Source organism: Ischnura elegans, chromosome X (genome assembly GCF_921293095.1).
Source record: "Ischnura elegans chromosome X, ioIscEleg1.1, whole genome shotgun sequence".
In the NCBI taxonomy this organism is placed as follows: domain Eukaryota; kingdom Metazoa; phylum Arthropoda; class Insecta; order Odonata; family Coenagrionidae; genus Ischnura; species Ischnura elegans.
This window is the reverse complement of record NC_060259.1, coordinates 87927838-87955620: the sequence shown is the minus strand read 5'-3', so window position 1 is coordinate 87955620 and position 27783 is coordinate 87927838. Positions and strand designations below refer to the sequence as shown.

Genomic DNA, 27783 nt, shown 5'->3' with positions numbered 1-27783 from the left:
TAACAAAAATCTTAGTTTGCACTCAGTATTTCTCTTACCCCATATCCGGTCTGAGAGAGCTACCAGAAATTCTCGGGCTGAGCTAGCTACCCCTAGTAAGAGAATACAGTTGGTAGCCAACTCACGTAGCTAGTTCAAAGCTACCAGAACGAGAGCTTGAAGGATAGAGAGAGCTTGAGAGTTGAAGAATAGACCCCAAGGACTAGGTCCCAAATGAAATCCAAAGTAGTGGGTATGAAATGAAATGCCACTGTGATATGGTATTTGTCAAACATCTAGGGGCTGGAAAAGCTGCTGCAGAGCCATTAATAACCACCATACACACCTTTCTGCAATGGCAAAATTCATTTGGTCAGGTGCAAGACGTAGCATTGACTTTTACAAAATTAATAGCATGAGGAGACCTGTTTCACAGGTATCACAAAAGATGCCAATTGAAATCAGTAAAAAAGCTGAAAAATCAATTTAAGAGTTCCTGTTCCATTGGCTACAGTGGTTTGGTTTATGGCAATGTGGCAACCAACCATATGATCAAGCTTTTCGCATGTGTAACAAAAGCTGTTGAGTCAGTCTCCTGTACTCAAACCTAAAATTGGTCAAACCTTAATTTTCTATCACATCTGAACTTTCTAATACGTTCAGACTAGCAGAAAACTTGACTTTACTTAGCTTATGAAGTTCACAATCATTTTTAAGAGATCCATAGGTGAATGCAATACAGAAATTTCTTATTCATGAATGTATGAATAGTGGACCTATAATTTCACTTGTTCTAATTATCTCAACCAGGAATTCAAGGATCAAATTATCTGCTTCACCTTACCATTTCTTAGAAAGCATACATCATAATATGCATAAAAAGGAAAATTTTCATGAGATTTAAACTTAAAAAAATTAAAAGCATGATTTTCGAGATAAAATCTTCAACTTACAGAAAAACTTGGACATTTGAAATGAAAATCGAAGCTGATGGTTTGAGGCGATACTTTGTGGAATTTACTAATGATGAATGAAAATTGAAGGTGATAATGAAAAACATCAGTCCTCCTCATCCACCCAGATGCTATCCACTCAACCCAATGCTTATACATGAGAAATAATACTCCAACTATGTACCAATTAAATGCCTCCTTGATTTTTGGGGCCCTACCCCTTTCAGATATTATTAAAAAAAACCTTTTAGAAAAAAAAGATAATAGAAGCAAGAAGTCTTATAGGGCATTCTGGTATCACGATCATATTTAAGCCCATGTATCTAGGCATGATAGGATCAGAGTTCATATTCACAAACTAACAAGCATATTAAAATAGAAATTTCGGCAGTGAGGGTTTGCAACTAACTCTTTTAATGGTTACAATTTTGCTTCTCCAATGAGTTAGCACAACTTAAAAAATTATAATGCAGTAATACCAGGAGATGTAATATGTACATTAGTATAGTTGACATAATAAGCATTGAGAAATTCCAGAGTTCAATGACAATTTATCAGTTGCAAAATTTCTCTAAAAACAGTCATTGGAGCCGGAGAAATGACTATTGCACCAAAGTCTATTACAAGGTGATAAGAGGGCTGTGCAGTCAAAGGAGCAGAATTGATCATACAGCTAATGATCACTACTCACACCCAATTCACAACGAAGTTTCAGCAAACATGAAAATCACTACTGCAGTGTACCACTCAGTGCTAATGGACTGAAATTGACTCTACTTAACAATTAGAATGTTCCATACAAACACTAACAATGGGAAGCCTATCGTCGTCATATGTTAATCAGTTTAAAAAGATCAAATGCAGTGCAAACATCACTATAAAACAATGTGCGGATATGAAATATACATAACAAAACTATGACATATTTTTCAAATATTTTGGAAACTATAGAAGAATTTTTCCTTTCAGGGCAGAAGAGGAAACAAATTGCCACAATATACAGCACAGAAATCAATGATGAAAAATTTTTGTTAAGTGAATATTTTTGCCATGTACTTTTACAGCTCAGGTCCCAAATCTCAAAATTGTTGTACACCGCTTTTAAAATCTGAAAGCTATCCTCTTGGATGTTGTGCCTGGTACCGCTAACCACTAAGCTGAATTCAACTATGCTTCTGATATAACAGCAATCTTGCCTTACTCAGCATAAGGAATGCATTCCCCTAAATCACAACTCTACTTCTTTAATTTTATTCCCTTTTCATTAATGTAGAGGAGATGTGTTTTTCTAGTGACTTAGAAAAGTTATCCTAGTTTAAAATGAACTGAGTAACCTCCATTGCAAAACTTATTACTACCTCGGCAATCAACATGGTCAGTAACTATTCTAATGAAAGTGAACCAAGAAACTAAATAATCAAAAATAATATAGCATAGTACAAGTGTAAGCCTAAGGTTCATTTCTTAAAGATAATGATGGCACCGGATAAATAAATGCAAAATTGTTATAAGCTAAATTAAAGCAGATGAATATAATGAAGACTGTGAGAAGTTCTTCAGTAAAAATAAGACACAAATATCAGTATATATGTACATGATTGGTTTCTACCGATCGAAGTCTGAAGCTTAATGTCAAATACATAAACTAAAATTAACTAAAAAATTAACAGAAAACCAAAATCAAAATATGAACTAGCTACTGAACAAAATATGAAGCATGCTTCAAGCAAAAGGCAAGAAAATTTGGACCAAATGAATTTACAATTAATGATAATGGAGCATCATTTCAAAAACCACCACCCTAAAATAAATCTATCATGGTAACAACCGATGGGATTATTTAACTAACATAATGAACAAGTATGGCCCAGTAAATTGTGGAAAACCATTACTAAAGGCCAAGTTACTCGATACATTAGCATGTTCCAGTTCATGGGTGAATGCACAAGCAATTTTGGTGGACTGGAACCAAATCAGAAAAGGTTCTATTTCTTGTTCATGAAGCCCACAAGTTGGGTGGTTATATGGTGCATTACCACACTACTGTGTAAAAAAAAAGTAAAACACCCAAGTTAGAGGAGCTCTATCATCTAGATGAGGAAATCAATTTCAATGCAACAAAAAGAAAATGAAAGAGAATTTATTTCTACGTTAGATCATTTGCATCAAAAACATTTCTGCCTCATAGTATTTCCTGTACTTAATTTTTTGTAAAATAAGTACCCATGTTTTGTGCATAAAATCGAGTTGCCCAACTATTTTTAGCACTTGGTATTCCCGTAGTTTTCATTCCAATAACTTGGAATTTTGATATAAGACAGCTAGATCTATTATTAACAATTTTTAGAAAACAAATTGTTTATACCACGAAAATTGATGGATTTGTTTTAAACAATGCAAACCTCTGTTAACTTTGAAACCAATGGGTCATTTTGTCGCATTGAAATTGATTGCCTCGTTTAGACGATGGAGCTCCTCAAATTCAGGTCTCTCATTTATTTTACAGACAGAAATTCTCACATTCATGCATTTACACATCAATTTCCTGGATATAGACAGTTACTTATACCACTTATTTTATAAGGGCGCTCTTATAAAATAAGTGGTATAAGTAACTGTCTATATCCAGGAAATAATGGAATACCACATAGTTAACCAAGAGTTAGTGAATTTTTTTTTTTTTTACACATCAACTCGAACTTGGTAATGCATTGTGTAACCAGGCATCAACAGTTTCACCAGGACAATACTCAAACCTATAGGCCATACAGTAAGGACATCAAGGAAATTCCAAAGTGGGGAAAAAAATAAATGAGGTCAGATAGCCATAAAGTGAATCTTGAAAATAAATTGCTTCAGATGGATTTGGCAAACAATTTTTTTTAATTCCCTATATATTAATAGCAACACACCTGATCATCTGCCAAATAGAATTTGTTCTAAGATATTCTTAGATGGACAAAGAAGAAAGGCAAAAAACAAGAGAAAGTATTACAAGCTTTTTAATTAAAACTTATGCTGCTTAATGTGTATCTACAGAGAATTTCCTCAAAAATAAATATTTTCATGGCCGTAAATTCTCCATTCAAAATTTTCAGTCTCTCACACAGCCATAAAGCCTACTTTTCAACTTCACCAATTCCATGACAAGCCATCCAGGGGTTGACACCCACTAGTCCCACATTGTCATGAAAATTTGTACTAATGTTATATTGATATAGATAAGACTAAAGCCAAAATTTCTGCTCATTCTGACAAATAGTTCCAGAGATATGGTAGCTTGCAGTTTTAGTCTATTCCGATTTCAAAGTATTGTGTGCATGCCGAATGAGCACGCACGAATTCTTGTATTTACATGGAAAATCCACAATATTGAAGCTAGAGGCTTATATATTGATTCAATTGTTCAAAATTTATTGGAGAAACGTATGATACTAAAATAATGTGAATCATAACCTTCTATCACAATAAAAATTAATCCCAAACACAAATAATATGATTTGTGTAAAATCCATGCATCGATTCAAAAAAAAACTCATAGCAAAAATCTCTGGCTAAAAAAAAATGTTACAACTCAAAACCCCACTCATATTTTTACACCACTTTTATGATAATTTTATCCTTTTTTCAGTAACATTAATTGTTTAGGTGTGCCTGGAGAGAGATTTTGGCTACGAGTTTTTTCTGAATTGATGCACGGATTTTACACAAACCGTATTATTTGTGTTTAGGATTTATTTTTATTGTGATAGAAGGTTATGATTCGACTTCTTTAGTATCGTATGTTTCTCCACTAAATTTTGAACATTTGAATCAATTTAGAAGCCTCTAGCTTCAATATTGTTGATTTGTCATGTAAAAACTAGAATTCGTGCATGCTCATTCGGCATGCACATGATGCTAGGAAATCGGAAGAGACTAAAACTTCAAACTACCTAATCTCTGGAACTATTTGTCAGAATGAGCTGAAATTTTGGACTTTTTCTTATCTAAATACTTATATTTTCCATACAAAATTTTATTAACATCCAAGAACCTTGGGTGTAAAGTCTACTATTTACTGGACCATTTGGCATGGAATGGCACAACATCAAAATCTATTAAAACTGGGCTAAACATAACTATTACAAGCTACAAGGCATGAATCACAGGCATACAAAACATCATTTTCACAGTTAAAAGGCAATTACATAATAGTAACTTAACTAATATGCAAAACATTCGAAAAGTGAACCCAGCCCCTATCCTTCTTTATGAGCTACAGACATACATTTTTCACGCCCAATGAATAACAACTTTTGTTTGCAACAATGATTAATTTGAAATCATAAAAATAACTCCAATAAAAATGGACAAGCGTCCCCACAACTAGGGCATATTGAACACTTTCCATACAAAAGGAGAACAACTAAGAAAGAAAAATAAGCAATTACTTTTAGGCCATGTTTGAATGGCATTCTCATTAATCTGCATCACGTTTCAAGTTTGAAGGCTGTATGAGGATAGGGGAGTAATAAGACCTTGAAGATTCCCAACATCGTGAAGTAGAGTACTTATCCCACCAACAACGCTCATATTCAGAAGGTCTCCTGAAAAACGTTACAATGGGGTTTTACTCTTTTACGAAGCTTCACACTCAGAATATCAAATAGGCAAAAGCAAGCAAGAATATGACCCAACTTAAAGACTGTTAAGCAGCACAAAATAATGTATAATAGCATTAGTCACAGCCAATCACAAAAGTAAAATAGCCATTTACAATTATGAGTTACAAACTTAATAGGCATTAGATAATGACATTTATTTACTATTTCAAAGAGTTCACACCCTGAAAACAAAGGACAAGAAGGTATATGCTGTATGAACTTGGGTAAGAGGCACACATTTTTCTCTAAAGCTGAGGCTGAAAATGAGTAATGGACTCTTAAATGGATTCTGTATCTGACAGCTTGACTCGCAAGTCCCCAGGATAACTGGGTGGGTAAGTGCTCAGCGCAAGTCATCAAGAGGGAAGGGATCATTGTATTGTTTACAGGGGAGGCAACTGCCTCCATAAATCCAGGGGTGGAAGAGAGGGTATTTTATTTTAATTGCCATTAAAATAACAGAAGCTGCATTAAATTATCTTCAACATTTAGTATTGGCTCCTAAGAAATTGAACACACAAAAAGGTATGCAGATATTTCTTATTTCAGATTTAAGAGAGTCAAAATGAATGAACTATATACTATGCAATGATGCAAGTCTTCATTCCATCTTACACATTTCAAGCATCTCACCATTTACGTAACCAGCAGAAAAATCACCGAATAGTAATTCATCGTATTAAATGCCCACAGCTAGAACACAAGGCTCTAATGAGGATGTGTGCCCAGTAACATAATAGATCTTGAAGTGATTTTAAATTTAAAGGGCATTTATCATGATTTAGATTTGAGAGACAATGCTGCATAACAATGTCCTTGACAATGCAAGGATTTGGAGTGCAAATGGGCAAAAGCGAGCAATCCAAACCCCTTCTCTCTTGCAGTCAATCATAGTATTGTGGGTCACAATTTACAGTTAGTTGGATGATAGACTTGTAAGCCACTTTAAAACAATCAAAATTTTTGCTCTACACACCGTATGGTCCCCTGAATTCTATAGGGTGATTAATTTGGTGAATGGCATGCTCTTAAAAGTTGCTACGCTCGCTTCTAACCACTTGGGAGTCAGTCAATTGCTCAATGCACAGAGTTCAATCTCAAGGGAACTGCATCATATCAAATACCCACCTTAAAGGTGAATCCTATGAAATATGGTAGCTAAATTACATGATACGAATGTGATGATTAGATAATTTCCTGAAGTACATACTGAGATTATCAACATCTCATGATATGATTGATAATTAATGTCCATAACATTTCCTTATACTTCAAATCTTAAAAGAGGGATGTGCCTCTTACACAGGTTAACACAATAAGCAAAACTCATAGTTCATAACTCTAAGCAAAGCAGTAGATCATACATTTCTAGACTAGATTTCTACCAATCCATAAAATGTTCTATTACTTACTCAAAAAAGCAGAGAGCATAAAGCAAAGTCAAAAAGAGCAACAGCCCCAAAATGGTAAAGAAATACAAGAAATTATGATGCACCCAGGATACCCAAAGCTTTCAGAAACAACCCAATACTTGAATAGGCACGCTAACTCATCTTGTGTTACATCCTGACAACTCTACAAATTTGGAGTCTAATCTAATAGGAGTCGGTGAAAATAACTCATACAAACCATATCACGTTAGACGCCAACTCTGAACAGCATGTACTAACATTTTTCATTTCCAAAGAGTGGTAACCTCAAGTGGCAGATAATGTTACTTAAAAGGTCTTAGTTAAGCTAAAAGCCTAGTAAACTCCTAGTAACTTAATTGTATGAGTATCACAGAACCAAAATTACAATTGTGATGTAATCGTCACTTAAAAATTTGCAATTTTTTGCTTCAATATGGCAGCAAGGGGAAGTATGAATTACAAAGCCAACACATTAATGCCAAGCTTAAGAATTAGAGTTCCAAGACATTACTTGAAGAATAAACTCATTATGAAATGAAGTGCTGCCTCAAAATGCAAAAGGACTACAGGGCTAAAACTGAGGAAATAGTTCCCGACATCAAAACAAAATCTATCAAGCACTTGAGAAATCTTGCTCACATTGTTAACTTAGAAGTGCTGAAAATGGCATATTTTGGTATTTTCCAGTCACATCTAAGACGTGGCATCATTTTCTGAGGATCCTCTTCTCGTTTTAAAAGGTTTTTGAAATGCATACGAGATGTATTAGACACATAGCTAAAATACCGGCACGAAAATCCTGTAAACCTCACTTTACAGAGTTTAACACACTAACTCTGCCAAGCTTATAAATTTTTCATCTTTGTATTTACATTCTAGATAATAAAAGGGAATTAGACATAAACGCTCCAATACATGGGCATAACAATTGCCAGAGTGTGGATGTGCATTTGCTGCACCACAAAAAGTCAATTTATAGCAAGAGTCCCTTTCATGCTGCCATCAAAGTTTTTAATCATCTTCCCTCTACCATTAAACATACTACTTCCTGAGAATCCTTTGAAATACGACTTAAAGACTTTCTGATAAAGAAAGCCTACTACAATGTTCAAGACTTTCTAGAAGTCTTTTGTATCTTAACCTCTTTCCCTGTTTTTTACTATTTTTGTATTCTTATGTAATGTCATTCTTGTATTATGCCTTTTTTTCAATGCATGACTTGTCCCACATTTTACTCTTGTGAAGTATCAGGACCAATAAATATTATTATTATTATTATTACTGGTTTTCATATTCTCTGAAATGAAATGCCATGGTAAAATATTTTTTGATCGCGTTTTGTCATCGGCTATTTCTGATACTAAATAAAATTATATGAAACCATTACACCCCTAATTACTCATAATGGATATCCTTAGCATTGAAAGAGAAATCATCCTTTACAGATAAAAAACTCCATTCCAATTAAAATATCATACACTCTTGGCAAGATGTGAGGGTATTGATGCGTGTGTCCAAAGGTTCAGCTCCATTAGAAGAAAATTAAAAATGCATACATTTAATGCTGCACTTCAGCTATGGTGGAGGCAGCTAACTAAGACCTTTAAATAATGAGAAAAAACTCATTCCATTTAAGACTATAGTGTTGATTCCACATGCCTAACGCAACGTCCACTACAGAAGATGTATCATTGCATTAGCTTAGAATGGTAGTTCCATGAATTTACAGGTAATGCCTAAGCCAATTAGATTGCACCAACAGGTAGAATAAAACTGTATATGAGAGAAAAAAACGACAGAAGACATACACAAGCCCACCACACAATGCGAGACATGAAATCTCCATCTTTCTCACAAAAGCTGAGTGTGTCACAGAAGAGGAGAAGAGAACAGCCTTTACATAAAGATTGAGGAGAGCTTACACACTTTTGTCAAACTTAACCCCATCTAAAACTTTCCACTACAAGGATGACGCTTTCCTGGATTGTAAAAGGTATTACAGAACATTTCCGATAGCAGTGACAATTTATTTCACAAGCCAATGGAAATGCCAAACGAGCACTTTGATGAACAGCATACGAATTCCTAAGCATACTGGAATATCAGATTTCCATAGGCAACTCAGACAAAAACAAATTATCAGCCATACTTAACATGAACACATCAGAGGCATCCATTTTCATGGCTTGGACATCAAATTTAAAGATGCCAGAGAAGAACAGTATCTGCTACCCCTTCAAATAAAAAATTCCTCTCCCCATACCAACAGAGACCAAACATTTTAGTACTCAATAGAAAATTATACAAAACACACCAAATTGTATATTATCTGTTATAAGATAATATTAAAGTAAAACGAATAGTCTACGCTGAGTAAAGCTAATTAGGAATGATTTGAGGTGTTTGTCTTTAAATGACAGCCTTCGCCAGCGCAACTACCACCAATTTAAATAAATGGCATTGAATAAGGCGGAGCAAGGTACGTGGTCTCCCATTGTAAGGCAAAAATTACTATTTAATACATATTCCACCTTGTACTCAATCTACAATTTATGCATCGCCAGAATTCCCATGTTATTTTGAAAGGCAAACAACTCAAACATTATCTCACTTTAAATATCAATAAAATTTCAGAACCCATGGCTAGTTACAAAAAATTACTGATGGCACAGTAAAAAAAGTCCATTCCAACCCAAAAAAGTAAACACCCCAATGACCAGACTTGATGCCGAGTTGACAATGCCCTGACCTCATGCAAGGGCCTTTTAAGGCTCGCATGCCTGCTGCCTATCTGAGGCCCTGAGCAAGGACGAGGCTTATGCCACCAAGAAATTATATGTAAGCAAGTGAAGAGGACAGCATTGCTCAATTTCAGAGGCAAAAATAGGAACACAAATTTTGTCTGACCATGAATGACCTGAAAATACACCCATGCCTCATATAGCGCAATTTCGATTAGTGCAATTTCGATATAGCACAAATTCATTCCTCTGGTAAACATCGCAACGCAGTGTTGCCTAATCAAAAAACTTTAACGCTCTCATGACAAAATGTTGCACTAAGTACACACGAAATTGATATCATTTTATGCATACTAATAGTATTGCTTGCCTCAAATCTTCTTTTTTGTTTATATATTAATCAAAATCCATTGCTGTGCAATGACCAAAGGTATTACTCATCATTGGGTCCAGATAGCCTGCCTACTGAAGTAATTTGACTCGCCTCCTTAACAGGATGACAATAGTTGATTTAGATCATTAATTAAGCGTGGAGCTAGTGGAAATGGTTTTTTTTAAGCAATACGGTTTGAGAGGTAATTTTTGCCGTCATAGGTTATCGGGCGATTGACTTCCAGATAGAGGGTCTATGCTTAAGCCTTCAAGGTCATCCGTATTCACGGGGGAGAAATGGAGCGGTGGCTGTGTTGTGTACGAATAGCATCAACACATAAAAGGGTCCGCTAGAGAGTCTCAAACACAATGGCTTCATTCCCTCCCAGCAGTCATCGGCCCTCTGCATCTCAGAAATACAATTCAGCAGTAGAAGGTGATTTCAATGGAGCCATACAGAGTAAAAACGAAGAGAAAACTGTCAAAAAATAGGAATACGGGTAAAAAAATCAAGAAGTTAACAAGAAAAACCATAAACCTAGAAGAGGAATTGAAAGAGTTCAATTGCTTTGAAGCGATACTGCGCGGAAGTTTAAACTCACCATGCCTTATTCTGAACAAAGACAAAGTTAAAACATCAGTGACCTCAGCCACACCAACTTCAACCAACGGTCAACACATATGGAAAGTTCTTTGTGAATCTGTTCAAGAAGACGAGGGTGGTAATCGCTCCGAGACATTTAGTGAAAGCTCCAGTTGGTTCCATAGTTTTAAACGGCAAGGAGGTATTTTCAGTGCGGCGATATCAGGTGAATCTGCAAGTCAGCACAGTCACCGCAACATTTTCTGATCAACTCCAAGCTGTGATTGAAAGTGGCTCCTTTCCCCCTTAACTAGTTTTAAGTGTTGACGAGATGATATTGTTTTGGAAAAGAATGCATTCTTGTTCATTCATTTTCAGGGAAGGAAAATCTGGGTCAGGTTTCAAGGCATTTAAAGATTGTTTCACGTAGCTGCTAATGCCTTGGAGGACTTCAAATAAAAATGATTTATCATTCATAAACTCTGCTAGCTATGAAATGGCATTCAAAGAAAAGGCATTTGCCAGTCATTTCGATGAGCTACAAAAGGGCCTGGGTGACATGATAATTGTTTTTAGACTGGTTTGAAAAATAGTCAACTGCCGGCAATGCATTACGAACCCCTGAGATAGCACATGTTAGCCCACCCGCACGTCAGGAAGGAATTTTAAAAGCATGTACGAATTTTTTAAAACTTGAATAGAAGTCTTTGAATGCGTGCCCACTATCTTAAAAGATATTTTAAACTATAAATTTTATATAAATAAGGTATTATAAGGCTATTAATGGGAATATACAGTGGAACCTCGTTAAAGCGAGTACGGGCTATAGCGGCACCCCCGCTATTACGAGAGATAGCCCATGCACCGTCAATTGACCCTATAATAAGCGTGTTAAAAAATTCGTTTTTACGAGACCCTTTCGGTGTTGGCTCTCGCCATAGCGAGGGTTTCACCGCCGGAAGACTTTCATCAAGACTCCTTAACCTCTGTAATTGCTAGCGATCTGTTAGAAATGAACTTAATGGAGTGCTCAGTCTCAAATTTATGTGGTAAACTGTCGTTCGATAAATATAATGATTGACGAAACAATGCTTTGCATGATTTTTATTCAGTGTGGCGCTTATAAATTGTTTGAATAGTTAGTCGTTATTTGAGTAAGGAAATTTAGTGATGCAAAAAAACATCGCCTTTCGCCTGGATTTATGCTTACGTTTATCGGATAGATGTTTATCTGTCGCCGCACCACTCCTGTTCCTGTATATCTGTTCACAACAGATATATATTGGCTATTATTTGCTCCACCTCCGGTAAAGCGACAATTCGCTATAGCGAGTGTTTATTAGTGCACCGTGGGGTGTCGTTATATCGAGGTTGCACTGTATATGGTTTAGAGGAAATTCGATACCCAACACCTATGCTACCAGGAACGCTTCCCTATCTTCCCAATGTTAAGATGCTCTCGTATAACGAAAATTCGTACAGCACAAAGACCCCAAGGAATGCACCCCTTAAGCTATATGAGGCATGGGTGTATCTTACTTCAGATACCAAGGAAATCAAATACTGCTGTAGGGTGTTAAATCATGTAGAATTATAGAAAATTTTACTTGATGAGGTGATGTGGAGTGGGCATCATTTGGTGCCTATCAAGTGTCTGAGTAGCATAACATTGAGGGATATGCTCAGCGATGTTTTTGGAGTGAGTTGATGGGAAATCCCTGAACTCAATCAACTTAATCAAAAAGTGGCATAAATCTTGATGAATACATTAAAATTATTGAAGAGGTAGAATCTGTGAGATTTGGTGAGAGCATTGTTGAAACAAAATTTGAAATCTCATTCTAGAAAAACCCTATGAAAAGTAGAGTCCATAGAATTCGCTGGAGGACCACTGCATCTAACCTCAAGTGATCATATTGCAATACAAATGGACATTTTTACTTAAGACGATGAAATACCAGAAGTGGCGCATGAGGATCAGGAGATCGATACCAGCTACAGCAGTAGTGACAATGAGGTTGAAAGCAAAGAAATATTTCCACCAAAAACAATTGTACCCCTTACTATCATATAAAAAAATGCATGGACATAGTGAGGGGACTTCTAAAGGTATGAGAATTTTATGAGCGTGATACCATGTCACCAATTGGTCCTGGCTACACGTAATTTCCATCTTTGAATCATTCTATCCACTACAAGGTATGGTTAAAAGCAAATTATAGTTATATTTTTTACATTATCATCATCATCACTGGTCAACAATCCTAGGATTGGTTTGACGCAGCTCTCCAGTCACTGGTTAAATAAAGCAACCTGGCATTTTAAATGCATCATAATTAACAGATTTCTAATAGTTTTATGGCCTTGTCCATAAACACTAATATTACTTTTTTCTGGGGACCAAGGCCAAGGTTCACAATTTCAAAAGATTTTATATTTTCAAAACTTCGTATTTTCAAATGCACCATATCTTTTATCATTTATCACAGGCTTTTCCTCAGAACCACCAGTTTCGCTTTGTATTGTCCTGCTTTGTAAAATCAGGAGCCTACTGTAGCATTTTAAGTCAGGGAAAGCAGGTATTTAACTCTTCCCCTGCGAATGATGAAAATATGCGTCTGGACGTTTCTTGACCCAGGAGACGAAAGCCACAAAATTTCATCACATATTTTTCAACACAAGCGATCGAATGCCAAAAATATAACTTCCTTGCTCTCCCCCTTTTATGACGGTTCACAAAGTCTTAGTTTCCGGACCCAACAAAGCGGGACATAGCCCGTACCCTCGAAATTCGAGAGGAGGTACCCGGAACCCTTGTCATATATTACCCCTCTTTGTGGTAAGGGACCATGGTCATTCAATTGTTCATTCAGTCAGTTTTCAAAATAAGTATTTCTTCCTTTCTCAAAATATATAAACTAAGAATTGAATTATTAGCCTTTTGAGCAGCATTTACAATTATTAAAAAAAAATCTACGATTTATATTAACCATCTCGATTTCTGGATAAACATCAACACGGGCTTTGTTTCTGCATTAAATGCATTAATATTGACGGTAGAGCTTATGTCAAAATTTGACAATTCTAAGAATAAAATGAATTCAATTTGAAGTCTGCAATTTACGTGCAAGCAACAATTACCCATGTAGCTAATTCATATAAACTAAGCATGATTGACCACAAGCCAATGCCACTGGTAGCATTATAAATCCCGAAAGGAGTGAGCCCAACTACCCTTGGAGTCCAAGATAATGCGGAGTCCCCGCAAGGAAGGGTTGAAAAAGGTTGTTGCTGAGAGTGCACGATTATCAGCGAGACCCTTCTTAACGGATGTCCTGCAAAAATGCTCAATACGGAGGGCACGGAAGAGTCTCTTGGGGCTCAGTACAGCAGTCATGCTGAGGCGAGAACTCCACCGTCTCAAAAGGGTTAATTAGCTTAATAACTACAGTTGTTGCAGAGTTTTAGGTAGAGATGGGTCGAATAGCAGATTTCTCAAACTCTAATATCGAATTCGAATAGTAAATCAAAGCTCGAATACTCAATTATCTCAAATTTCGAATACCTGTAATACTAGAATTGCACAAAGCATATTCAATGCCATTCATCTGATTAACTTGATGAATATATAAGTAAATAGATATATACCAAATACATTTTAAAAATCAAGTTTTTATTTCAAATTTAATCAAATCATTTGCATCAATAACATCATTTAAAACCGTAATTAAAAATAACATCATTAAGACGAAGAATCATTAAAAACTAGAGATGGGTCGAATAGCAGATTTCTCAAACTCTAACATCGAATTCGAACAGTAAATGATAGCTTGAATACTAGCGTTGAATAATAGCCGTCCCGAGATATAATTTGCCACATCCATCCTTTGACAAAAATGAGACGAAATATATACAATGTGTCATTTATGGCTAATAACGACAGGCACACAGTTTGAATGGTTTGAATCCTCCCCATGAGTTGAAACTACCATGGGGAGAAGCTCAATGCCGTGGGATAGTAACATTAGCGCATTTCCCAAGATCCACTATCCCACTCCAGTCAGCACTAGGCTCCCCCCTCTAAGCTTTCCTTTTCTCCAAAATCAAACAAAAGATTCCAGCTCGCACATGGATCATATTGGGATGACCTTAGCTTCGAAAGAAAATATCAAGTTACATGAGAACAAAAGAAATCTTTTTCCATGCCACCCCTTTCTCGCCTGCTGACCTTTTTCTGCTTACCTGCTTCCGAGTTCCCTGTTTATGGAGGTCAACTGGTGCATGAGTCACCTACCTATTAGCCCAAAAGGTGTCAAACATTGAATTTCGGCAGTTGGTATTATACTTTTATTAGATTGAAATATTAGTAATGTGCACCTAATTCAAAAAATAATGAGACCAAACACAGCATATTTCTTAGGTTATTTGAGCATTTTAAGCAAGGAAATAGTTGGAAAAATGCAATGGAGACTTAGATATCTGCCTCCACCCATAGTATACCCATGCCTCCCCTAGCACAATGTCGATATAGCGCAAATTTGTTCCTCAGGGAAACATCCCAACGCTGTGTAGCCTAATCAAATACCTTTAATGCTCTCTTGATAAAATGTAAACTTGCACTAAGTAAACACAATATTGCTATAATTTTATGCATATTAATAGTATTGCTTGCCTCAAATCTTCTTCTTTGCTTATATATTAATCGAAATCCATTGCTGTGCAATGGCCAAAAGTATTACTCGTCATGAGGTACAGATAGCCAACCTAATGAAGTTATTTATCTCACCAACGTAACAGAATGACATAAGTGAATTTATATCATATTAAGCATGGAGATAGTGGAAATGAGATTTTTTAAAGCAATACGGTTTTGAGATGTAATTTTTGCCATCATAGGTTATTGGGCGAATTGACTTCAACGTAGAGGGTCTACGCTCAAGCCTTCAAGGTCATCTGTATTCCCGGAGGAGAAATGGAGCAGTGCCCGAGTTCCATATGAATAGCATCAACAGGTAGAAGGGTCTGCTAGAGAGTCTCAAACACAATTTCATTCCCTCCCAGCAATAGGGTAGTTTCCTCCATCAAAGAAAACGAAAGGCATTGATTGCGATTCGTTACCCACCATTAGTGTATTCATAATACACAAATTATTTGGTTTTTGAAATACCGGTTTAGACGAATGACAAGGGTCAAATTTTATCCTCATTTGAAAAAGGCCAGATTGGCGCCCATGCGATTCCACTCCACGTGACGTCACAGGGACCTAGTTTCTACACGAGAGGATAGGAGTTATACATCGTCTGAGGTTACCAATGCATGCATGAGGCACAGAGCTCAGGGAAACATGTCTTAATAATCACCTACTAAAACTGGCTAAGGTCGGAAAGTTTTCTTCGTTTGATAAGGTATTAATGAACCTTTTTTAAGCCAAGCGCTACCTTTCAGCAAGGTACTCAGCTACCCGCTGGCAGCCTGCGACGTATCAGCGCTAAGCCTCGCCTCAAGGTCAGCTCACCGGGCGGGAGGGGGAACCAGAAATACGACGTACGGAGATATTTCCCGGCATTCATACTTGAGCGTCGCGTTTTCGCGCGCTTGAAAATTTTCACTTTTCATTTAATCGCGAAAAATAGATATTGTCATTTAAAAATCTAAAAGCGTGAAATACGTACTCCAGGAGTAATAATCTTTCGATTAAGGCAATAAAAAAATAATAGGAAACCACCCTATTGTGGGACCTCTACGTCTCAGGAATACAGAGCAGCAGTTGCCCAGCAATACGTGATTTCAATAGGGCCATACAGAGTACAAACCAATAGAAAAATGACAAAAAATATGAACATGGGTAGAAAAGTCAAGAAACTATTAAAAATGCATAAACCTAGAAGAGAAATTTAAAGTGATCAATTGCTGTGAAAATGTAGAGCATCAAAGCTATGTTGCGCATTTGTATGTTTAAACTATAGATGGGTCGAATAGCAGATTTCTCAAACTCAAATATTAAATCATAGCTTGAATATTTAAAAATTCCTCAAATTTGGAATAACTGGAATACTAGAACTGCGCAAAGCATACTAAACATTCGATTTCGGATTTTCCCCCCCTACCATTTTCGGTTCTCCATGTCGAACAATATCTATTCACCAATCTTTTCCGCGAATTTGATGCAGTTCGTCAACTTGCCTAAAACGGCGCTGCATGCACTAAACGACTAGAGTCCTCTACGTTGTTTCCCAGTCAACTACCAACGACATGCGTGCGATTGTATGGCGCGAAATTCAAAGTATTCGAGATCGTATTGCTGGACTGGATTTCACTTCATTTTTAAGCAAAGATACTCATCCCCAGAGATTCTACTGAAAAATAACCAACTCTTTGGTATCCACCACTTTTGAGTACATTATTGCTTTAAATTACATGAACTCATTAACACCATCACAACCTCATCCTTCCTAAAGCGATAAAAGTAAAGAGTACACATTGCTCTTCACGACAATCACTAACACCGCACACCACAGGGAACGCACATGTCATACATTAGTTCTTCTTATCTCAATAGAAATGTTTCTACACAATAAATGACATTTTTATGAATATATCATTAAATTAAATTGCAACAGCACCATATGCAACACAATTTAAATTGATTAGAACAATATTAACAACACGTGCAAAGAGTTGCGGGAACCGAACGAGACAACCGCTCAGCAAGAGGAAGGGGCAGGCTGTAGAAGCGCGTAAAGGAGAGGTGGAGGGGGTGGAGCGCAATCCCTCTGTCCTTCAAGCAACGAGGCAACGTATGAGGGAGTCAAGGACAAACAAGTCATATCTTGCTATAGTGAAGTCGTTGCCTTCAAAGAGAAGCCAGATGAGGTTTGTGATACAGTAGAGCTTTATTTCATTGAAGGGACCACAAAAAATGAATGTGCTATCCAGGAAAACGTGCTAACCAGGAACTCAGTAATTGCAATTGGGATAATTGCAATCCGTGGAAAAGTCGTCATAATTACTATTACTGTCCAAAGTTTCTGTAAGATCGCCTTCCTAAACTCTTTTCACATTAGAAATCAAGAAAATTAGCACTAAACTGCAAAAAAACTACCATGTGAATTAAAATCACAATGTTTTCATAGATTTCCCAGAGGATATTACATAAAAACGTAGTCATTCTCACGTGATTTGTCTCAGCTAATTAGCTGTCTCCTTCACCTAACATTGTCGCGCATGGAGTGATGTTCGTTCAGTATTGTTAGAAATTGACGTCCCGGACTCCTGATGGAAGAGTCAGATTTTGCGGCATAAATACGCACGCAAGACATATGACTGTCGCTAAGCGCAATAAATTGTAAACTACGATCGTTCACGAAAGCATCGTAAAAAATTATCAAGGCGGTAGTAAGAAAGTGCTACACGGAAATATGGGAATAAAATAACTGCAAAACTTTATTTGATTTATTTCGAGTCGCAGTAAATTCATGAAATATTTTCATTTTAGAAACGGAAGTAGCAATGCGGTTGAGTATTTCTGTCTCCATGAATGGGAGTGAAGTTAGTTGAAATATTTCTATGTAAGCACTTACAGGAAAATAAAGCCATAAGTAACAGAAAGCGAGTGCTATCGCGCAATGTTTACCATGATTCGAGAGAAAACGATGCGTTCTGTCTTCATTTACTGTCACTTAAAATGATTACGATAGTTCGTTGCCTTTTTCTTATTTACTGTTAGGTATGCTCTCATATGGAACAAAATGGCCCTAGCTAATGGTTAACGTGAAAATTACAGTATATTAAAGGTGTAAAAGGAAGGAATAAGCGTGAAACATTTATCGCTGAAAATGTCATTCCATGTTCGTTATCGCGGCTGCATTAATGGTCTCTAGTTGTCTCGGTACGAAATGCCGCTAATGTGGTAGTTAGGCCGTCTCGGGGGTGTCTCGTTGCTATGATATATAGAGGTTTTACAATATAAAGAGGTTCACTATAGAGAGGTTTGCCTATAAATTTACATTTAAATCTGACGGGACCAGAGGGTTGGTACGATGTATGGAGGTTTACGATGTAAAGAGGTTCACTACATAGAGGTTTTACTGTACTAGGAAATGACTTGTGGGTTGCTTCATGGCAAATAATTGAGCGTACTACCCAGGAAAGCGCCAGTATTTTAAGCGTAAAGACTAAATAGTTTTACCTGTATTTTGCTCCGATAGTACCGGGACCAAGAAAAATCGCCATGCTAAGGAGGAAAACGTGCCAAGGAGGAAGGTACTAACCATGTTCCACTGCATATGCAGTTGGCGTTTCCAGTCCGTATCTTTTTGTTTTAGAATTGCTGATGCCACGCTTGTTTCTTTGAAAATTGTAATGCTTGGATAATTTGTTGTATCTAAAGAACTTCGTGTCAATCAATTAGAGCTTAAAAAACCTGAACAATGTCATAAATACGATGCGTTTGGTTTCATTCTTTTTCGAATCTTGCTCGTGTCACCCAATTGCCAAAAGCTGTCGAAACATCTTCAGGCTCAGTAAGTCACTATACTAGCATTTTTCCTTCAGAAACAGAGAATTGAAGCAGGAAGGACGGAAAAGGTCAGGGGGTGAGATGGCATAGGGATAAAACACAATTCCATTGTTCCCGCGTAACTTGATATTTTCCTTCAAAGGTAATGATTTATGGTCTGCGAGGTATCAGAAAGAAAAAAATATCAGAGGCACTGACTGATGGAGGGCAGAGGGCGGTTTTTCTAAACCTGTGACGTAGTTACTTTTGACGTGGTTATTATCCTATGGTGCTGAGATTCTCGCAATGGTTGCTTGGGAAGTCACACCATGTGCCGCACGTATTTGGCCTTAAAATTTTCCACGGCTGAAATTCTGTAGCATGACCACTACAAGAACTTTTAAATAAAATGGTTTATGAGTAGGACAGGCATCTCTGTGCAATGGGACACATGAAGAGAGGATCAGAACTTTTTCCACTCCCTCTTATGGGATGCTGCATTCACTGACATATTAATTTAAAATTTCAGATCCAGATCCAATACCTTCAGAGAATTTAGAACCGAAGTAGCTGATCCAACCATCCCTAGTATTGTTTAAGAGCAAAAATTATCACATATCAAATTAGCGTAATTAATTAAAAATAAATTCATGAACTTTTCAATAAATGATCACTTATTCATGGATCCTGATGAAATAAAACTTTAGGAAACTGGAACTAAAAGAAATGAGTCGCTGCCATTTTATCACATTTTAACTCTTTGTCCCACAATGAAACAAAGCTTACAAAAAGTTTTAAATTCCCATACAAGACAGATATTCTAATCATTCATGAAATTAACACTATGCTTCAACTCAAAGATGAGGTGAGTTAGGTGAGGGCAGAACTCACCCACCTCTATTTTGTTGGAGCATTCTACATCCAGGAATTGAACCTGGGGTCCTTGAGTCAGTGGCCAACCACTCAACCCACTAGGCTACCAAACACCCTTTCAACTATTATTTAAATGATTAAAGTAATAAAATTAGAGAGTAAAAAAAACCAATACAGACCATCCTCACCTGCAATATTTGTCTTCGCGGGCGCGCGAGGCCCCCCCCCACGCCCTGTAGTCCGGGGACCCGCCCCACGCGCTGCCCCGGCAGACGACCCCCCCACGCGACCCCCTCCCGCCCCTGACGCCCCTCGTCCACGGGCCGGGGGCCCACCGGCCCGGCCACGGGCCACCACGCCACGCCCACGCCCCGCCTGCAACACCAAAAACAATGACTCAATCAGTACAAAACACTATCCACACGGCCCTGATACATGAAGCCTAACTTTATACACCTCCTCAATTTATTGATTGATACTCGGAACTCCAGAAGAATTAGGAAAGTCAACTACATGCATAACTTGATAAGATTAACCCTAGTAATTGTATAGTGGACAGACATGAAATGACATTCAATAGAGGACACTGAACTAGTTCCAGTGGTTTCTCATTGTACATACATAGGAATACCATGAAATTCTCATTCTTTTGGCCAGCATTAGAAAACGCATGGTCGATAAATAAAATCCAGCACATATAAATGAATACTTGCTCGAGTACATATTACACCAATATTGCCTCCTACTCAGAAAACAATTTTCTATGAGCACCAAAAAGGTTCACACCTAACATTAAAGTAAGCTTCTGCACAGATATTACCTCTCAAAGAAATGAATGAAAGAGGAAAATTCACCTGCTACCACTAAATAGATCCTACGTAAGCCTTTATCACCACTCTAACACCTACAGTGAAGGGAAAGCCAAAAATTGAACCAATTAAACAGACCTCACTGAAAAAATTGAAGGCTATCAAATGTATGCAAAATATTTTAATCCTATTACTAAAATCTATGAGCATAAAATACATATGATGATTGGTGAAAAACAACACCCATCACCTGCCACAATGGATGTGATAACTGTACTACATCACATAGTTAGCATGCATTGACTTAAAAGACAATGAACCACGTCAGTTTTCAGTTGCAGTTGGTCATAATACCAAAGAAGAGACCAGTCCTTTACACATGTACAAGTCCTTTTGTGTTCTCACATGAGTATTTGAAGGTAATTGACAATTACATCCAACTCAAGTAATACTTAGCAGGCATAAAATGCATTATACCATTTGATGATTATATATTGAACGCATGAGAGCAAAGATTGCCAAATGCCCCAGGAGAGAACATGAACACAAAAGGGAATGACTCCGAAGTCTTTTTACTAAGGCTCTTAATGTGATGACACCAATGACAGTTGACAGAATAAAATACATTAGTAGCCAAATTTCTATGCATCCAGAAAGACTCTTGGAGCTGATGAAAGTTCTGCTTCAAGATTACAGTAAGTTTGATATAAACGAAAAATGCTTAAAAGCAAATTGTTAACAAGTATATTAAGGAATAATACTATTCAATAAAGCAGCAGCACAGCACTCTCACTCAAAACCCAATTCACTACAGAAGCAATTCACACGACAGCCACATTAAAAGATGGAGATAAAGTAATTAACCTTAAATTTAGAAATACAATTAATTCTTTGAGATAAGTTATATCAAAAAGCAGCATGCATTAAAGACCCCAAATCAACAGTCTCAAAATTATTTTAGGTTAATAAGCAATAAAATTACCGTATTTCTCCGAATATAGTCCCCCCCCCCTAATTTTGAGGCTACAGTTCAGGAAAAAAAAGCGTTTGAATATAGTCCCCCCCCTTTACTTTTACCAAAGGCATTTTTGGAAAAAAGGGGGGGGACTATATTCAGACATATACGGTAATTCATTTCCATCAAATAAAAATATTTAAGCAAGTTGCTGTAGAAAAAATGACAAAAATTCACACCCAAAAATTCCAAATTTAACTTACGAGTAAATATTCAAAGAAATTACTACCTAAGTAAATTGTAATGAGTAAAAATATTTCAGATATTCCACACATTAGGCAATTCCAGACAATCAGGCATGAAAACACAATAACGAAATGACCAACTAATTCACATTATTGATTTCAAGACTGATATTAAGCCAATATATACTTTTTCAAAGCTTACAGGAAAGTATAGCACCAAATATTAAATTATCAGTATTAAATAAAATTTTAGTTGTATGAGCTTCAGAGGTTCTGACTTTTCTCTTTCCCATGAGGTAAAGAAATAATGTGGCACAGACTAGCAAAAGTCTCTTTTTCTTTGAATCCTTACATGAGAAAGATTCTACATTGGAAGATAACACACATCTCTATAACCATAATCTAAGTGCAATAAATATTTTAGAGACCATAGGTTTTCATTTACAATTCTTTAGAACAATAATTAAATAAAAACAATTTCCATAGAACAATCCCTTCTGCAACATCCCAAGAACTCTGACAATGAAAAATTCCAATAAAATGAATAAAAGAAAAGAGGTCAGGATAAGCTTAGCTTTCAATGCAATTTATTGTTCCCACATTACTAATGGCATGTTATTTAAACAGAAAATTTAGAATAAACCATAAATTATTATAATTGTGTCCTAAGTACCAACCGCACTTCATCAATAAGAACACACCAAAAACATAGTTTTTCATAAGTTTCAAGAGGCATGGTAAACCCTCTTAATGATAACCTTACACCTGGGGTGCTGGTAAGATATACAGAGGGTAAATTAGTCAAATTTAGGAAAAAAATTATGAAAGATCTTTTAAATCTATTTGCAATTATTACAATTTAAAATTAGGTTTAAAATTTTATTTCAATTGAAATCTTAAAAGTAATTAGTAACAGTGATTTAAAAAATGGTACATGTATAAGCTAATACATATCGACCCCTTGTCATGAGGGCTAAACTTTTCATTTTGAGGGCATTTAGCTGAAGGAATATGCATGACAACATAGCATAGACCACAACTTAACAACAAAAAAAGAAAGAAATTCAGAGAAAATAAGGCAGACGTGATGATATATGTTGAGGTAATAGCCAAAGTGAATTTTCTTAGTTTAATATATGTTCATAAATGCAGAGAAATTAAAAACTGAAATATGATTGAGAGAAATGACAACCTGAGAAAAAAGATCATAGGCTAATAAATCAAAACGATTACGGTAAAATGAGTGAATATATTTATACTACAGTAAGAGCCATGCGGTTACAATTCCTTCACTTCATATGATCATTTGCTTTTTCTGCCGTAAATTTAAGTTACACATGACTTCCTACACAGCTAAGCAAATCAAATAAAAACTCTACAGATGTCAAAGAAATTTCACCACTCTTTTCTTTACCCTTAACAAAAGACTAGGAGAGCTATGGTGCTTCTCATTTTTATTAATTTTTAAAAAAATTCTTTATTATAAAATATTTTCATGCTACTATACTAAGATAAAATTGGCAAACTATGAAGCAAAGATGAAAATAGAAGTTAAAAATAATAGACATTAAAATTTAAATAACATTTCCCCAATGACAGCAAATAAGCCTTGTCAATTTTAGCAGAGTTCTCACGAAATTGGTTGTCAAGGTTCAAGCGTTCCTTTTCTCATGAAATGACAATAATGGATTCTGTGAAAATCTCTTTTGGAGGTAAGAAGAGTACTTTCCCCATCAGCATTTGCTACAAGAGATTTAGACCCACAGCCACAATTTCCACATGACTTTTTGAATAACAGTAATATGCTAGGATACATCCTCATGACTAGGGACATGCAAAAGTCGCAAATGCGATAATGAGAATTTAGTGCGAATTCTGGGGTTTTCCTGCGAATATGTGAATTTCGTGTTAATGGCGATTTTCTCCAATTCATGGGCGATTTTCATTAACTCAAGACACGATTTTCATCATTTTTTTCTTCTACTCATGCTTCTCCCATGAAATTGTTTTCTGAGGTGTATATTTAAGCTATAATTTTTTCACTGCATTGGCGCTTTCCGACGCAACAAATTTCCACGGGCCGCCGTTCATGCACAACATCATGAAATCCATAGAGATGCCTCATTTGAAAGCAGCCTGAATTTCATGGCGAGAATGCCGGCCGGCGAAAAGTTGTCGCGTCTGGAAGTAGCCTCAAGGTAGGACAGTGTGTATTTCACGCCATAGATGGCACACCGCCAGGCCGGATTGAAATGGGGCCTTGCTGAGCACGATTCGACTCGTTTGAAGACATCCATTGAGACCAATGGTTATTAGGAAGCATGGTGCCGTGCCTTTGACAATGGCCGGAGCAAAGCCCTAAGTCTAAAAGCGGTGGTGCGCTGTCTATGCCGTGAAATACACTCGGAGGTACATTGAGGCAGCTTTCAGCCGCAATGATTAATCGCCGGCTGCTGTTCTCAGCAAAGCACCATGAAATTCAGACCACTTTCTGACAAGACGACTCTCTGGATTTCACGGCTCTGTGCCGTGAAAGACGGCCCACGGAAATTCGTCGCGTCGGTGAGCGGGAAATGCAGAGAAAAAAATTTATGATTTCCACAGAGAAACACATTCGAGGAAATAAGGCGACTTGTTTGTCAGGATGATGTCTAAACCACGTTCACACGATGTCTAAAAAGTAGCCAAAATTCCATGGGAATCTGCTGGTTGATTCCCGTAAATTACTGGAGGGTTCAAACTATCCTAATGCACACACATTCTATAGCAAGTTAACCCTTTCGCTACTAACGACAAAGTGCGACAAGATGTTTCTTGACTCAGGAGACAAAAGCCGCGAATTTTCAATGGAGATTTTTCTACGCAGGAGAACAAATGCTGAAAATATAAATTCCTTACTCTCCCCCTCTTATGACGGTCACGGGTTCGCTAAGTCTTAGTTTTGGGGCCTAACTAGCGAGACTTAGGCCGTACTCATGAAATCTGGGAGCAGGTACCTGGATCCCTCGTCTTATATTACCTCTTTGTGGTAAAGGACCAAGTCATACAATTGTGCATTCAGTTACTTTTTGAAATAAATACATTCTTCTTTCTCAAAAAATATAAACTAAAAATAGAATTTTTTGTCTTTTGAGCAGCGTTTACAATTTTTAAACAAAATTCTACCATAAATATTAACTAATATCTCAATTTCAGTATAAAAATCAACATGGAAATTGTTAATGCATTAAAACCGTTAATACTGACAATAGAGCTTTGCTCAAAATTTGAAAATTCTCAGAATAAAACGAGGAATTCAATTGAAAGTCTGCAATTTACGTGCAAGTAACAATCATCCATATAGCTAATTCATATAAACAAAACATGAGTTGACAGTGAACGAATGCCGCTGGTAGGGTTATAAACGGCAAAAGGAGGTAGGCCAACTACCCTTGGAGTCCAAGATAATGCGAAGTCCCCACTTAGAAGCATCAAAAGAGCATCGAAATTAAATATTACAGTGTTGAAAGAATGTGATTATCCGCAAGACCTTTCTTAACTAATGTCCAACATAAATGCTCCATACAGAAGGAACTGATGGAGCTCAGTCCTCAATTCATGCTAAGGAGAGAACTCCAAAGTCTCGAAATAGTTAAGGAAGTTATAAATGAGTCTCCAGAATATTTATAAGAGTAATTTTTTCGATAATACCACTTATTACATTTGCAAAACATGACACCCTCTAAAGCAGCTGCTGTAAAGTCAATGCCTATGCAGATGGCTAAAAAGGCATCAACCAAACTTAGTTCTCTTATGGTAGAAGACCTAAGCAGAAAAACAGATGTTTGAAAAGATCTCAGTTTTCCCCAAGAAGTTTCGATTACAGATGTGAACCCTGACTTTAAAGACAAAAAGTTCATGGCCTCGAATCAATGGAGACAGATGTTGATGTTGGGGTTGGGGTAATTAAAGAAATTACTACAAAAGCAAAATTCCCGGGGTTCAGTGGATATAATTAAAGTAATCCAGGAGCTCTAATTGTCTGAGACATCGGTAGCATCTAAGTGCCTTTAAGCAATTTGGATCCCCTCCGCAAGTGTGGACTCGGAAAGATTCTTTTCCTGCTATAGCACTGTGTTAAAGATAAGAGAACAAATCTAAAAGAAGACAACTTAATCACAATAGCAATATTTCATTTGAAATTACAGACATTCAAAAGTAATTTCTCTGCTATTTAAGCTGGATATAAGGATATGCGAAAGATAAAATATGAAAATAGGTGAATTCAGTCAATACTCCATGCATATTATTGCTTAAACTATCCCACGCCAATAATATCTTAAATTTAGGGCAATGGGGCCACTGAAAGCATGGCTCTCAATCATCATCAATTATTTTGACGTTAAAATAACACCGATTTCAGGGCAGAATAACATCGCTTTTGTAAAAGTATAACACCACTTTTGGCTATAAAATAACCCCACCTTTTGCATGTCCCTACTCATGACTAACGCTCAAATTAAGAAAATGCTTAAAGCTATCAAGGAAATAACCACCTACTACCAAGTGGCATAGCTTTACACAATCACCAAAGGGTACATGAAACACGCAAATACTATACAGAGGAAAAATCATCAGCCTTGACCAAGATTCGCACGCCTATCTCAAGAGTTCACAACAAATAATCTACTACAACAGCTGCCAAGGGATCATGTTCCTTCGCAGATTTTGCTGGATTTAGAGGACAGGGTGGTTTACTATGCCAGGCATACAAGGCCACAAGGCAGGATTTTTGTTCAGATAGCATCACAGTTCCTGGGGCCTAAGACCAATGACAACTATTAAACTCTACTCTTAAGTTAGAAAATTTCATTCCGAATAAGGAAAATAATAGCCCAAGAGGCATTTTTGTCCACTATTTTGTTAGTTACTTGCACTCAAGCATACCATTTCTGCATAGACAAAAGGGCATAAAATCTAAACCTCAAGCAGAATATGTATATGAAAATATGGATTCGCCAAATAATTAAGACAACTGGGACTTTTAAAGAATGACATTTTGATGATTGGCAAAGCCCTCTTTTTCAACATGAGACAGACAAGGTAAACATTTACAAATAAAATAGCAATCAAAAACATAATGAAGTAATTGAAATATTTAGTAAGACAACAACATATGGGCACATAACATTTTGCATTGGAGTTTGGTTGTAGCAACTCAAAAATGTAATATGTAAAACATAGAGAAGACAATCATTTGCAATACACTCGTAGACATGGACAACTATTCATTACCACAGTAAGAACAAGCATGCAATATCTCCACCCATGGGGCATTTTTATAAAGTTAGTAGATTAGGTAAGGTACAAAAATGATTGCAGTCATACAGAATACATCTTGTTCAGCTGGGAAAAATGACGTACAGCAATCAGGGGGACTGGCATTGATTTTACAAAACAATGTTATTGCACATACACAGATATACTCACAGAAAGAGTTCTTATCAATAAGTCAAAAATCCAACCAAGCCTCAAGCTTCTTCATTAAGTTGAAAAGATGCAATGTAATTAATCAAAGACAAAAACACTCCAGAAACCAGTAAATTACCATAGGTTTACATTACTCAATGGCACACATTTCGAAGATCAATTCTGTTACATCACCACATCAGGGACATCTAATGACGTAATTAACAGTACACTGAGGATTCCCACTAATTTGTGGTGCACACAGGAATT

The 27783-nt window shown here is 36.6% G+C and overlaps 1 protein-coding gene across 1 annotated transcript in view; it reads right to left on the bottom strand.

The window, feature by feature from the left end:
• LOC124171029 (heterogeneous nuclear ribonucleoprotein Q-like) overlaps positions 1–27783 on the bottom strand; it is a 147962-nt gene that overhangs the window by 14881 nt on the left and 105298 nt on the right. The window contains exon 12 of the mRNA XM_046550168.1: positions 20236–20431. Coding sequence (XP_046406124.1) covers positions 20236–20431 — 196 coding nt within the window. The remainder of the gene's footprint in view (positions 1–20235; positions 20432–27783) is intronic.